At 34.9% G+C, this 15,457-nt stretch overlaps 1 protein-coding gene across 1 annotated transcript in view; it reads left to right on the forward strand.

The window, feature by feature from the left end:
• LPCAT1 (lysophosphatidylcholine acyltransferase 1) overlaps positions 1 to 15,457 on the forward strand; it is a 48,652-nt gene that overhangs the window by 12,455 nt on the left and 20,740 nt on the right. Inside the window, exons 4-8 of the mRNA XM_065752418.1 lie at positions 1,399 to 1,508; positions 2,910 to 2,970; positions 5,328 to 5,386; positions 9,756 to 9,790; positions 12,317 to 12,371. Coding sequence (XP_065608490.1) covers positions 1,399 to 1,508; positions 2,910 to 2,970; positions 5,328 to 5,386; positions 9,756 to 9,790; positions 12,317 to 12,371 — 320 coding nt within the window. The remainder of the gene's footprint in view (positions 1 to 1,398; positions 1,509 to 2,909; positions 2,971 to 5,327; positions 5,387 to 9,755; positions 9,791 to 12,316; positions 12,372 to 15,457) is intronic.

A 15,457-nucleotide genomic window follows, 5' to 3' on the forward strand; every position in this document is an offset into this window, starting at 1 on the left:
CAGCCCCATCTGGACCATGATGACCTTTGGTGCTCCCTAAATTACACTGTTCTGTGGATACTGGCCAAGAACAAGCATGTAAAAAGAAGTGCAGGAGTGTTGTATGGTAACTTCTCACTGACAAACTGTCTTCTAAGCTTCATCAACTTGTGGGATAAAGGCTATTGTTTCAGCAGGTGGTCAGACATCTGGCAGTTTCCTGCAAGGTGTGATGGATTAGTTTCACAGAACCTTAAAACAACTTTGGTGAGTGCTGATGCAACTGCCAATGAGGTGCCAACAGAACTAGAAGCTTCTGCTGAGTACAGGAGTGTTGTTCTTTACTCCTGTTTTTTTCCTCACACATTAAGCACTGTCTGATCCATTAATGCACCAAGTTTATCCTTGGAGAAAGAAGATTATACAACTAGTGTCAGCAAACTCATCTCAGAGCAGTTGTAAATGTGAAAACTCTATTTTATACTTGTGTTTTAGGCAAATACAATAGATATGATATAGTAACTTAAACCTTTGAATATGACTGCAGGATATGAAAATGATAAAAAGGCATTTAAATACAGTCTGCTGAACTTAAAGCATGAAGTAGTATGGTATACTTTCAGATGCTTCTCCTGTAGTGCTCTTTGATATTGCAGAAGTTGTATATGCTGGGTTGTTCTTTGTTTTGTTTTAGGTTTCAGTATCCTTGTGATAAACATGCGTGGATTGATTTCTGACCTTTGTTCACTCTCAGTTCCTGTGTATAAAAATTTTCCTCTGTATAACCACTGAGCAGCAAAAGAAATGCCTGAGATCTGTTTAATCTAAGGAACAGGCAAACAGGTGACAGCTCAGAACATAAGCATGTTTTTTCTTTTAACTGTGCTGATTCCCTAGAAAAGATCACATAAACCATATATGCAGTGTATTTGATTAAGTACCTTGAGCAAAGCTGAGCTGTCATAGGAGACACAAACTCTAAAGACAGTAGATCTCAGGCCATAGGATTTGTTTCTGATAACACATAGGGAGGCTCCTGCAACTTTGTTAGGAGAGGGGAAGGATAGGTTTTGTAGGAAGAAGAAACTAGCTATAGTCAACCACAGCTGTTCTGTTACGGAAAACTGTGATATGTACAAGCCTTTTAAACTGTGAAGGGTATCCATCTGTTGATAAACAAGTAAAGTGCTGAAATTCTGACAGTGGTTTTCCTCATAGGAATTCATGAAAGTAATTCAATATAACTCAACTATTTCAGCTGAGAATGTAGTTTGTAATAGGTATGTAATCAAGTAGTTATTTTCTCATGTCACAGTTTGTCTAGAGGACTGTTTGTATGTGTGTGCATGTTAACCTTTTTCAAAGGAAGTTCAAAAAAAAAAAGCTGGTTTGCTTGTTTTTGTTTTTCTTCCTTTTTAGCTCTTATCAAATATATCCGACCAGTATTTGTATCTCGGTCAGACCAGGATTCTCGCAGGAAAACTGTTGAAGAGATAAAGAGACGTGCTCAGTCTGGTAAATGGCCTCAGGTACTGAATAATACTACCGAGTGTCAGGTGGTATTTGTCATTTTCATACTTTGGATATGCAGTTCTCTTTTGTTTCCTTTTAGGATGCTCTGTATGGTTTCTTGGGGGTGGGCTTCCTCCTGGAATATCAGAGATAAGCATCTAATCTGTACAAAACAACTATTATAGTGGCTTCATTGTAGTATGTTTTAAAGGGAGCCTGGGTAAGTTCCTGGGAAGTTTTATCAAGTGTTGCTAAGCGGACAGACCATGCCAGGTTTTGGAAGTCCTCTGAAGAAAAGTAATCAGGTGCTTGGTAAAATACATAGGGAATGTCATGCATGCTTGATTTCTTGGTATTTTGGCATATTATCATTTTTAGAGATAGCATCTTGGCCAAGATAGCTCAAGCATTTCAAATGTTTCAATAGCTAGAATGTGCTTCTTTTGGGACACATCATGAGAACAGTTCTAAAATTGTGTCTCAGGTTTTCTTCTTCATCATAAATCTGACTGCTTTTTAATGTGCTTTGGAAGACAGTAATGAGAAAGAGGGCATAACTACCTAAGGTCTGCATTTTATAGGAGCATGTGATTCTTTTTGAAACTGTGAAGCATTCTTCTTGTGATTTTTTTTTTTTGTTAGATTAAGATATAAAACAGTGCTTTCTTTAATGGCATGGTTACTTCTACAATGGTTACGTATGTGTATTGGACTATGAAAGCATAAACAATGACAGAAAGGTGGTGCATAGCTTTTACCACATGACTTTCACCAACGTATTTGAAATACGAAGAAGCTGAACTGCAGAGCTGAAGTGATTTCTAGAATATCTAGCAAGCTGGTACAAGTATAGGCAATTAAGCCAGTAATTATAGTTCTAGTCCATTACTTTGTCCCCTTATGATGTGTATTTATTTCATTTAAATGTCTGGTTTTATAACTGCTAGAACTTTGCTGAGTTCATGGCTTTTTGCCATGACATATTTTTATACAAGTCTCATTTTTTTCACAATTTAATATAATCATCCGAATTTGATTCAACTTGAATCTTGTTAGAATTCTGTTCAGATATTTTAAGTCTCTATCATTCCAATATCTGTATGTATACGAGCCAAGTAATAAATGTAGTAAGTAGACACCTATCTTCCTTTTCTTAGCCATTAAGAAGATTGGGGGCAGAAGTTTTGTTTTGTTGTAAGACGGAATATACATTACAAACACAAGAAATGTTTATGAAAATTCTGTCAAGTTCCAGAGTTTTCCTAGTCTCTGTTAACATTCTGATAGTCAAAGGCAAAACTTTGAATGAAGGCAAGCTTTTTTATTGTAATCAGTTAACATATCTTTTGAGAAGATGTGTTTATAAATGAATCCACATTCAAATATGTCTTAAGTCAACTTTTTTCTTTTACTTCAAGATAATGATATTCCCAGAAGGCACATGCACAAACCGATCCTGTCTAATTACATTCAAGCCTGGTAGGTATGATGCTCATTTCTCTGTTCACTACAGAATGTTCTTGTATCTTCGCTTTCTGAAATACCACTTATATTGTAATTTGTTTGCTGTTGCAGAAATTGAGTTATAATTCTTGTAGTAGGGTGGGACTGGAGCAGAAATTTCCAGATACTGTGAAAGAATTATGCTTCTGCTGTTAATGCAGTACGCTTATTTGGATAATTCAGATTTTTATTCTTCTGAGTTTCCTGAGAGCTGGAGGTTTCTTACTGAATGTTTGTGCTTGACTTTATGCCCCTTCTGTTTCTGACTTTGAGTCTTGTTGTATTTACATACAGTATAAAGGTATCAGCTGGTATCCATTTCAGACTGCTGCAGTTTTTGCTGCTGTGTAGTGTTTGTTTTTTTCCTCTCTTCTTGCACTTTGTTGTTCAATTGTTCTGGTGAAGACTGCACAAGAATCTTGCCAGTATAGCAATGTTACAGAGGCTTCCTTTTTATTACAAGATTTTGTATCAAATATGTGCATTCTAAGCAGTTTACAATTAGTATAACCCTGTTATCCTGTCAAATAAGTAGAGGTAGCACAGAACACTACTACAGGTGTAAACTGAAGTTATAATAGGATTATTAACATTGCAGTTAAATACCAGTGTTTATTAGAAACTTGCCTTTGTGGTGTAGGTGGGAAGATAGGAATGAACAGGCTGTAGCGAGCAAATCAGCTGTGAATGTGTTTGCCTTTTCCTAGTTTTTTGCCTACTTCATTGTGTTCTGTTCTTATTGTGTCTTGTTTTTATTGCTTGCAACTTAACATCCCTATCAGAATATAGTGAGTCAGTATTGTGATTCTATGTTCTGATTAATTTGGCTGAAGGAAACCTATTATGTCCCAAGGAAACTTTCACAAAACTTTTCCTTCTCCCCTTGTAACTTCTACCTTTTAAATGAATGTGTGATGGTTAGCACAGCATCTGCTTCTTTTGCTCTTTATTCCACTCCTCTCTCTTTTCCTCTTCCCTAAATCCCAACCATGCTTTGAAAGTCTATCTGAATTCTTCATTGAAGCCTCAATTCCCTTCTTCCCCTCTGTTCCATAGACATTCCAGCCACCAGGTGCCATACACTTCTTCCTTCAAATCCACTATCTTCTTCTCCTCTGGTCTAGAACATACTGCTCTGTCTGCTTCTTGACTGTTTTCACTTTTCCTGCTGCAACTTCCATCCTCCAACAAGTCTTTTGTCTCGAGATACCTCAGTTATATCAAGTAACTTCGGGTCTCTTTTTGAGTAATTGTTTTGAGGATGCCTTTCCCTGTTCTGCTCTTATGGACTGCATTCATTGTACTTGTTATACAGTCTTCTGTTTGTGTTTATGCAAGCTAGTTATACAGGGAAAGCTATCTAACTTTGTATAAATGATAGTGTTGTCATATACCTCTTAGATTTTGTCATCTTCTGGTTCTTTCTGAAGTTGTTTAAGCTGTTGTTCTTGGAGACAGAATAGAAAGAATAAGTGCGCCAAAAATCATATCTCTGTAGGATACCATTCAAGTAACCTTCATTAAAGATCTTTATATTCCATTAACATTTTTTTTCTTTTACATATAATTATCCATTTTATAAAATGAATGAAATGCTAAGCTTACATTATGCATCCATCATTCTGTTATCAATTTTAATTGGAATATTAGATAATGTTTAGTTAATTGCATACAAAATGTAATTTGAATAAAGATCTCTCATAAAAGTCAAACTGTTTTCTCAAGAAAAAGAACGATATTCTTAATATGAAGTGATACTTCTGTACAGTAGCTCTAATTTGATATATTCTATTACACTGTACATATTTATACAATAAAGGCTGAGGGGAACTAAGATGGGGAAAAAAATTTATTCTGTTACTTCAAAGTTTATACATTTCCTGTAAATTGGTATTGCTCATCTATATATAGAGAGCTTTTACATCAGAAAGCTCAGATTATTAACCAGAAGATGCTGTTGATTATGGGGACTATTTTGACTTAAATATGAGTACAAAATAAATAGCTATTTCATTGTTTATCAAGCTTAGAAGGACTACTAAGAATTTGGTACCAGGCTTTAAGTTGCTTTCATGACAACTTATATAAATGATGGAGGGATAGTATAGAAAGTACAGGCAAACATTTTAACTATTGTCTTTTGAAAATGTGGATATACTTTGTCTAGTGCTTTTTAAAAATTGCTTTGAGCCTACTTTAGACCTTTTTTTTTTCTTCTCTCAATTAATTCCTATGCATATCTGGCCATTAATCACATAATCCTTTCTTTACTGCAAAAAAGCCTGCTGTACCAAAATCTGCTATAAATTAATCGTGTCGTATGTACCTTCTAGGAGCATTCATTCCTGGAGTTCCTGTACAGCCAGTGGTTTTACGTTACCCAAACAAACTGGTAAGTTCAGCTTGCAGTGTAACTGGAAATGTAGAGCTTTTTCCTCTCAATTCATTGTTACTTCTGTAACTTTCAGGTCAGATGATTAGGTTTAGAAATCTGGAAAATACTAGTAGATGCTTAATTTGCAAAGTATACATTCCGTAAGCCTCCACTGTGTAAACAACTAGAAGTTTACACATTTCTGCTTTTATTAGGTTGCTCCATTAAAATAGTGCTTTACATGTTATTCAGGGTCTTGCAAGAAGTATTGTACAATTGACAAGACATAAATGTCAATTCCTGTCTAGGATCTTTGCTCTGTTATGTTTCCTGTTATTGCTCTGTTTGCTGGTGAGTTTTCTTCATTGGTTGCTGGAAGATGTTTCTGTACCTTCTATCTGTAGGGATGTAAGATACAAATTAATACAACTAGGTAAATGATATTAGAAAAAATACGTTGGGGATCTTGGCATTTTTATAAGACATCACTTTGTTTTTCACGTTTACTTTGCATTTGGCTAGATGCTAGATAGCTTGAAATAGTCTTACAGTATAAATCAGGCTAAGGTAAAATGTTACGTGTTAATTACAATATCTAAATTTAACAGACGTTGTACATGTTTGTAAAAGTAAAGATAAAGCTCACCTGATCTACCTTAACTTTTTTTTTTCAGTTTTCTTTTTCAGTTCAGTGTTCTTGTTGTGGATATTTTCTTGTCCTACTTCAAGAATCCTGTTGTTCTGCATACCTCAGTTAATTAGGCAGTGCTTTCCAAGTGAAGTTTGTTAGGGTGCTGTGGCAAGTAGAGTAGCCTGTTATGCTCAGGTAGGGTTAAGTGCACTGTAGCAGGTTGTCCATGACCTTTCATTACATAATTATTTCCAGGAAAAAGATTTTCTCAATAGTTCTAAAATTTTCTCTTGTACTGTCGGTTTCAAATGCAAGGTGTATGCCTTACATCCTACTTAATATACTTTTTACTCTTATTTTTATAGTCAAGTTTAATATTAAATATAAAACCAAATAATGCTATGAGACATTAATTAGCAAGTATCTTCGAAAAATACGTTATCGTACTAAAATGTCCTTACTGTCTGTAGTACATAATATGCAGTGTTTGTAAATGAATATTAAGTGTTCCTAATGCTCTATTAACTGAGACTTTTAATGAAGTAAGTCAGTGTGAATTTTCTGAGCTTTTTCCTAATTTTTTTAATATTGTTGCAAAATGTCTTAAACCTGTAAATATTCATATAGATAGCTAACAGAGGAGGCCTATAAACGTGTGCAACTTTACTACTTCCTACTACTTTTAATTACTGTAGAACATTGCTATGTGTTTGGTCCCTTGCTGAGTAATTTAACATCCTAAGTTCTCTTCCATTGATAATTGAGGCAAGAGATAATTACTGTCACTATTTAAATTTGCTTGGGACTTGCAGAAGAGTTGTAACAAAGTTATAATGAGGAGGGAAAGGAGGAGCATGATTTGATGCTGTATGAAGGTTAGATTTCTGACTAGGATGCAGTCAAGAGTTGAGTAGCAAGAAAGAAAAATTGTATAGGGAGAGAACGTTTTGTTTTGTGGGCTAGCTAATTAGTAACAAATTAATTGTCTCTGGCTTCTTCTGTCTTGTCATTTGACAACTGTGTATTATGTTTACAAAAATATTTCTTATTAAAATCTTTCCTTAGCCAGTGAACTCTAGTTAGGCATTATGTGCGATCTCTCTGCTGCTTTTAGTTTGAACTAGCTGTTCTGTTCTCCCTTCAGAGCTCAGACTTCTCAAAATAGAGATGAGAACAGTCTTGGAATTGAGTGCACCTGACAGACTGGGGAGGCTTTTGTATATTAGAGCTGAGAGTGAATATAGGAGGTTTGTGTATGCTTACTTGCTTATTTCCTTGTACTCCATACATTCAAGAGCTTGGTGAAGTACAGCAAGGGTCTGAAATGTGAGGGAGAAAAGTACTGTAGCAAGTGAATTATGAGTTCATGCCAATTGGAGATAGATTATTTGTTTTGGTTTGTTTTTTTTTTTTCCATCAAGGTTGCCCTTGATTATCTTTCTAAGGCCTTGTGACTATTTGCAGCAGTTCTGGTATGTTAGTGAGTTGCTTCTCTTGATGCAAGATCAGAAAGAAATTAAGGCTTAAAATGTTTAGATTTAAAACCTGAAACTTCTGTTTCCCAAGTCCATTTGTTAGTAAGTCATGTACTGGACACTATTAACTATATTTCATGTAAAGGAAATACTGTGATATTCTCATCCTTACCAATGCAGTCCTTTTGCAGTTCATTTTTACACTAATCTCCTTCGTGGTGAATGTAGCTCTTCCTTTTTCTTAATTTTCTGTCAGAGGGCTGGTAATTATGGAAGGCTCTCTGCTTCTCTAAATATCAGAGCCATAAATATATTTTGATGTCCAAGCTTCTTCCGAAGTTAACTGTGCTATTTGTTGTGCAGTTTGGCATCATCTCTAGTGCAGCATCACTGTATCAGGGCTGTGTGGGTGTATTTTAACATGCTCATTTTCATTCTGCTACAATGCCGACTTTGATGTTTGCTGCCTGATATATTTGATATAAGAAAATATCGAGAATTATAAATTATGTGAAGGATATACTTCCACTTAATTCAAAGGATTCATTATATAGATACAAAAGTTTCAAAATGTACTTTCAGCGTTATCAAAGTGTGTGCTGTTCTGGTGTAGTGCATGAGGGAGTACCAGAATAAACTGGTAGCTGTGATAAATATAAAAGGTATGTAAGCCAGATGTGGAAAATACCACTTCCTGTCTTTGACTTTCTCTTTGACAGATCTCTCAGGGATCTGTAAGATCATCTAGTTCCAGCTGGCCTGTAGCAGGGACCTTTCCCTCTAGACCAGGTCGCTCGAAGTCCCATCCAGCCTGGCTTTGACCCCTTCCAGGAAGGGGAAATTCACAACCTCGCTGTGCAACCTGTTCCAGTGTCTCACCATTCTCACAGTAAAAGATTTCTTCCTAAATGTGTGTAGTACTATGGTATTCTATATGGTAGATCTATTATCTGATGAAAGTGATCATCAGCATCTACACTCCAATGGTCTGAGTTTATAAATGGAAACTTTGTGGGGAAGAAAATCAAATCTCTAATGTGCTTACTTGAAGTAGTATCAGAAATATCAATAATACCAGAAGGATGTAATGGAATTTTTATCTCTATAGTTTTGCTGTTAAACACTACATGGAGAAGTCTGCGTTCATACACTTGTGTTGTTTGCTGGAGATGGATCAGTTCAGTTTATCATACCTTGTATGATTTTTTTTATAATGTTGAAGGACTACTAAGAATGTCTTTTTTTTTCATGAAATACTGACGTTATTCCAGGCTGTTGCATTTCCCAGTGTTCATGGAGGTGCTGCTTTCACTTAAGATGGATTTTTTTCTTAAAATTGTGATTTAAAGAGGTTTGACTTTTTTTCAAGATTATGGCACATATGATCACCTAAACTCTGTAAAATATTTTTTGTGTGGTACCACAGAGCTGGACTAGATTTTTTTTATCAGGTTGATAGAAGTATCTTCTTTTTTTGGAAGACTGATTTTCCTGAGTCCTCTTAACTTTCCATTAGTGACTTGTACTTTTTTGTTGGTTTGTGTTGGTTTTTTTTTCCCCCAGTTAATCAGAACAGTAACTTGAAACTCATTTTCAGGCTTTTGCATTCTCATTTTTACATGTAAATCATGTATCCAGGCATTGTTTTTTTTTTCATATGGTTCTTCTTAATCTTAGTTAAAAATTCTATGAACTTTACTGTAATCTTTCTTGTCATGTGTATACTGCTTTCCAGTTCTGTGTTTTGTTAGCTGTGTCTTGTTCATTTTTTTCATTGATATTTGCCCTGTTAGTGTTTTGCACCCTGTTGTATTGTTTTGATGGTTCATAAGGTTATAATTTCTATTCCAAGACCTTCTTACTGCAGTAAAAGAAAAAGGCTGGTCAATAGTGGTGGTTGACAGTAATTCCTGAGTAGCAGAAAGGTTAAAACTCACATTGGGTATCGCCTCCAACTTGTTCAGTTCTTTTCTGAGCAGGGTTTTAATTCTGCATTCCAAAAAACATTCCTATAAGGCTTTGGGATTTGGAGTTGTGAACTTGTTTGTCTCCGCCATCTGAAAATGCTTCTGAACTTGCTTGACAATGTACTGATGAGTTTAGATGTCTTGTAGCTTTTGGTTCTTGGATCAGACAGACAGGTGTATTCCTGGTGACTAAGAGCTTTCAGAGAGTATTGAATTTTCCATGAAAATCTTAGTCATATGTCATCAATTATACTATCCATAATGTAACAGAAGTTTAAAGTTCAATCATTAACTATTATGCTTCCTTTTCTTAGGACACAATCACATGGACATGGCAAGGTCCAGGAGCGTAAGTGGTTATAATTGCTTGAATCTTTATTGGTTTCCTTAATTAGCTTTTATTGACATGATTTATAGGTGTATATAGTCAAGTAGTAATTGCTGCATGCTGCACTGTAGAGTGGGATTTTGTCTTTTAAATATTATTTCCTAAGTATGGTAATATTCAGTTAGAAATAAATTACTTATAACTAGATTCCTCTGATGCAAGTTTCTGATGGTTTGCAGGATAGATTTTAGGAGGCTTTTTATTTATTTTTTTCTTCCAGCCAAATACGTGAAGTAAAACAAATTGCTTCTCCTTTACATATTTTATTGTCTGCAGATTGGTTTGGAGTGTCTATATGGCTTTTGTTTGAAGTTAGTCTATTCCTATGCAGACAGTCATCCCATTTATGGAATTTGGAAATACCATTTCCATTGTCTTAATTGATTGCAACTTTGACTTATTTTAAACAAAATATTAGAGATTCCTTAGCAAAGTCTTGTAATGTAAAGTGAAGGAGTTTAGGTTCTTTTTTGTTTTCTTTTCCACTGTTTCCACACTGGTATTCATCAAAAAAAAAAAAAAATGAATCAAAACCAGAAATTTTTGACTTTAAATTAAGGGAAGTTTGATTTTGATTAATAGTTTGCCATTAGCCTTTTTCTTTGGAACTATTGTTTTGAATGTCTCATGAGATCCTATAATTTTAATAATAATGAGGAATCCATTGAGACTAGACAGGACTCAAGTAATTTTTTCAATAATTTTTACACCTTTAAATGGGTTAGGAACCAAGTCTTAATTAAAGACACACAGATTTGGAGACCTGAGGAAATTATCAACCACTGTCAAGGTTTAACGTTCAATTGAATCTTTACATTGAAAGTAAATGAATCCACAGTAGTATCTAAGTAGGCAAGTGTGGCAGCATTTACTGCATGCAGACATTTCTGGTCTTCACTTGTGAATTCCTAGCTCTTCCTTTGCATTTGCAGTGAAGGCCATCTAACAAATTAGCTCAGAGGGGAGAAACATAAGCAACCTTCCAGCTTAGTGTCTTATCTGAGGAGTCAGAAACATGTAGGCAGAGGAGGAAGAAGAAAGGGAAGGACCTTGTAAATGTGTTGCTTCAAATCACTTGAGTGTGTACCATACGTTACCCTCGTTCTAAAGCATTGACCTCTACTAACAAAGTTGAATCAAATGAATGTTAAGTAAAATTCTAAAGCAGCGTGGAAAGTTATGCAAGTTCGTTCAGTCAATTTCAAATTACAGCTTTACTTAATTAGGGTTAATTCTCTTGAGTGACTTAAAATGTATTTCTGATGTCATAGCAAAGAAAATACTGTGAAGGCTGCTACATTCTTTGCTTTCTCAAGCAAATGTCTGTTGTCCTATGTTGTAGTACTAGCCAAATCTTAATCTGAAAATGTTGCTTTTTTCAGGAATGTACTTTGAAAAGATTGGCAGGATATTCAAAGTTGATGCACTCCATAAAAGAGATTGAAAATGTCTCATGGAAATTGTGCTTTTTGAGAAGCCATGTTTAGTAGTTCGATGTTATTCAAAGCAAATTAAATTGACTCCTCCTAGAAAACAGAGACACTTTGTCAATGGCATGCAACTTAAATTTTCTCTCCATCAGTCCTGAGTTAGATTTGGCTTATGTCAGCTTTTTAATTTGTCTTTATAATTTAAGATTAGAATCACAGAATGATAAAACAGGTTGGAAGGGGCCTTAGAGATCTTTTAGTTCAACCTTCCTGTCATGGGCACCTTTCAATAAGTCAGGTTGCTGAAACCCTTGACGACCTGTCCTACATATTGAAAGACCTCAAGGAGGTCTTCTCAGAGCCTTTTCTTGTCTAGGCTAAACAACCCTAACTCTTAAGGCAAAAAGCATGTTATAACCTTGAATGAGTGTGTAGCAAAATTAGTAGTATTGCTTTTAGTAATATATACAAAGTATACTTTATCTGCCAAATAGGATTTTTATCAGTCCCAACTTAATGATTGACTACTGTCAGCTGCCCAGATACTGTATAAAATGTGCAAGCTGATGCTGCTTCCTAACTTAGGTTTATTAAACCCTTTCCTGCATTTGAATCCTGTCCTTAGAGTGCTACATCCTGTGTCTTAAACTATAACACATCTACTGCATTTCACTAACAAATTTCTGAAGCATAATTTGATTATAAACAAAGATGAGGATAAAATCATAGTGGTTATAATTAATCTCTGAATACAACATTTTTCTGAAACAGTTTAGCTCTTTCTTTATGTGCTATGCATAATTTATATTATTGTGTAGATTGGTACCTGCGTATAATTGTTTCTATCCTTTTAAGTGGTCTTTTAAGATTCAATTTCAATATAAAATGCTTTTGTTCCACCTTACAGAATGTAATGTCTACAAATACTCTTAAGAGCTTTTCTGTTAATTTTGTGTGTGAACATGAACAAGTAAGAATGTTACTTGAAGGGTCTGGAGCATAATGTACTACACTTTCGCTACGTTTAAACTTTCTGTCCTTTTTTTTTCCCTTTTAGGTTAGAAATTCTGTGGCTTACTTTGTGTCAGCTGCACAATTCCGTTGAAATTGAGGTCAGTAAAAAAAAAAGCTTGTGTACTCAGGATCATATTGTGCTTTTTTTGCAGTAAAAGTTTGCATTCAAACTTCATTAACATGGTTGGTTTAGAGAAAAAATGTTAAAATACAACTTATGTAATAGTATCTGTACCTGAGAATGTAACCTTAATTATGTAAAATAGCTTTCCCCTTCACTTAAAACTTCACTTTCTTTCTTATTTAAATTGAGTGGATATGTTTCTGATTTATGTCTACAGAGTCTTGCGAATAATGTTTTTGTCTTATAATGGCCTGATTGCTGTTCCAGCCAATGAACCACCTGTGTATGTTAGATATCTAAATGTGTGTATGCTGATGTACAAACTAAGGATTGTCTTTTAGAGAAAAGAAAATCATTGCAAGTGGTTTCTTATGGGTCAGTTATTTAATGTCTGGCTAATAGCTTTATTCCTTAGGCTATTTCTTACACTGTTTAAAAATGTGAAATCAGAGAACACAAAATTTTAAGTTTATGCATATTTGTAACATTGTATTGAGGAAAACACAGTAATCCCAAGGGTGAAGGCTATTGTAGTGGAAATGTGAAAACCATTAAAGGTTATTCATCTTTGATAGATCTGATGGCATGGTAAATTAGGAGGAAGAACTACTGCTGTAGTAATATACAACATATCCTTCTAATTGTATTTAATCACTGAAATGTTGAGTATTTGAGAAATTCCATTGCTAAGATCACTTACCATGCATAAAAAGTTATATTAGTTTCAGATGTGTAGCTGAAAAATAACATCTTTCCTTTTAGTTATAATATGTATGAGGTAGAAAGGCTCGGGAGCTATTGCCTCCATGCAAATATAAGATAAACCAGTTCATCAGCAAGATTTTTACTTTATCTCAGGAACAAGACTTTCCTCCCTAGGCAAGAAAAATGAGTCCTTTCACACAAGTGAACACTTCCTTGATTTTGAGGCAGCAGGTGCCAGCAGTTCCTGGGTTTCTGTAACTCATAGAGATCTTGCACAAGGACAAGTACTGATCTTTAGTTGTCTTTAAATAAGCAAAATATACTGTACTAGAGTAGGAGCTAGCAGAGAGTAGAGGAGCAGAGTTCTTTGTGAGTCTGTTTGCAAGTGTGAGGCAGAGTACTTCACGAGCTACATGTCGAATCTGGTTTTGTAAAGGAAGTGCTGCAGATTGAGGAATGCAGTGGAACAATGGGTTGCTCTGTGTCCACAATCATGGTTTTTCCTTGTCTCCAAAGTTATTTGGCATTTATTCCTACCTTGTTCCATCAACACAGGCAAGTACAAGCCAACCTTGATACCAGAATTATTGCTGAATCTTCAGTAATTCAGGGAGGTGTACACCAAGACAATGCAATGTTAGTGCATCTGTCATTAGGTAATAGGTAGTAAGGCCTTGCTGCCAAGCAACCAAGATCCAAGGTTTCCTGGTATGGGCTTCTCTGTATAAAATGGATGTTGTGGTGTACTGTGTAAAATGTTAATATACATCCAGTGTGCTTATTTGGAAGCAAAATCTATATAGATTTTATAAGAAGTTGGGCATCTTCTGCATCCCAGAACAATCTCTTAATCTCTTCTAGGAAAAAAAGTGATCATCAGCTCGTGTAGTTTGCTTTGGCTTGTGTTAGTTTGTTTTCCTGTCCTCTTGGCTCCAGTATTCATATAACCATCCCAATCTGCAGCAGCTGAGTTTTTCTGTTCATTTTGTCAGCGATGCCAGAATGTTTATGCTGTTTCTATCTAGGCATAGGCATGTAGAACATCTCTAAAATTGCCTCACATTCAAACTCACCCGTGTTTAGATGAATTACTTGATAGCAATTTGCAACTCAAAATGAATAGAATTTGATTTAAAATTTAAAGGAACAATCTTCCTGTCTTTGTCAACTTCACATGCTTTGTCTTTTTGTATCTCGTGGTGCATCAGACATGTATGTATCTGTAATTCTAGAGGACAGAAGTAGTACGTTTTCATTTGCAGTGATACATACAGGGAAAACTGTAGGAAAATGCCAAATAAATTTGGTATTTGTTCATCTTTGAACAATTCTAAGAAACTGATAAGCATCTAAAAGGCAGCATTTTGGGTACTGGTGACCATACTATTGTATGATTCTGAAGTGGTGATAGCTTCAGTTATTGAGAGTGATTTACTTAAATGACAATATTCATATTTATTCTAGTACTTGTTATTTTAAAGGCTGATATGAAATTTGTGGATCATAACTCCAGTTGTGTACTACTCATAGATTAGTGTATCAAATATAACTATGCTTACTGCAATTTTTTTTATTTCAGTAGCTTTCCACACAATTATTAACGTTTTGTTCAATTAGTGTATAAATTATCTCACAGAACTGCACTACCAAAAGAATTGTACTGCTGCAGGGTAGGGAGGAATCTGAGCAATCCTTTCTTGTTCCTCACATCTGAGAAACTAATTATTCTGTGTAAATGCCATATTTGAGGGTTTTTGTAGGTGAGATAGGCAGTGATGTTGGGGTTTATGGCATAGTTAATACACTTAGATTAACAGACAAATGCTGGAATTACTTTCAACATAGATCATCTCATTCTGAAAGCTTCCTCTTACATTGCTGGTGTCAAGCAGTTCAACTCTAATTTTTTGTCTGTCTGCATTTATTTTCAGTTTTTCTATTAATCGAGTACTAATAGACATTGTCCAGTTTGAAGGAGAAACTTTCAAAGCTTCTGACAACAGAAGTTGAAAATGCTTCTGATTTGTACACTGAACAGCCATGATTACAAAATATGCAGTGGGAACAGTAAATAGCTGATGTTCTGAGAATTTGTATTCTCAACATTTAAGCTATAGAACAAAGTTCACATAGCAGATGCATTTCTTGGTTACTTGCAAAGAACTGAAGAAAAAATGAGTATTAATTTGAATGTAAGAGGCTAATGTGAGAAAATGATAATATTTTTTAATGATTTAAAACATTCATTAAATTCCCACTTAATGAAAGGAAGATAAATCTATTTGGGTTCTGTGAAATAAGAAAGAAATGACACTCTGGAAGTATGATGCAGCTCTAAATATTTAAATGTTCATT

Source organism: Cyrtonyx montezumae, unplaced genomic scaffold (assembly GCF_038088225.1).
Source record: "Cyrtonyx montezumae isolate F1298 unplaced genomic scaffold, pur_monq_1.0 scaffold_8, whole genome shotgun sequence".
NCBI classification, from domain to species: Eukaryota; Metazoa; Chordata; class Aves; order Galliformes; family Odontophoridae; genus Cyrtonyx; species Cyrtonyx montezumae.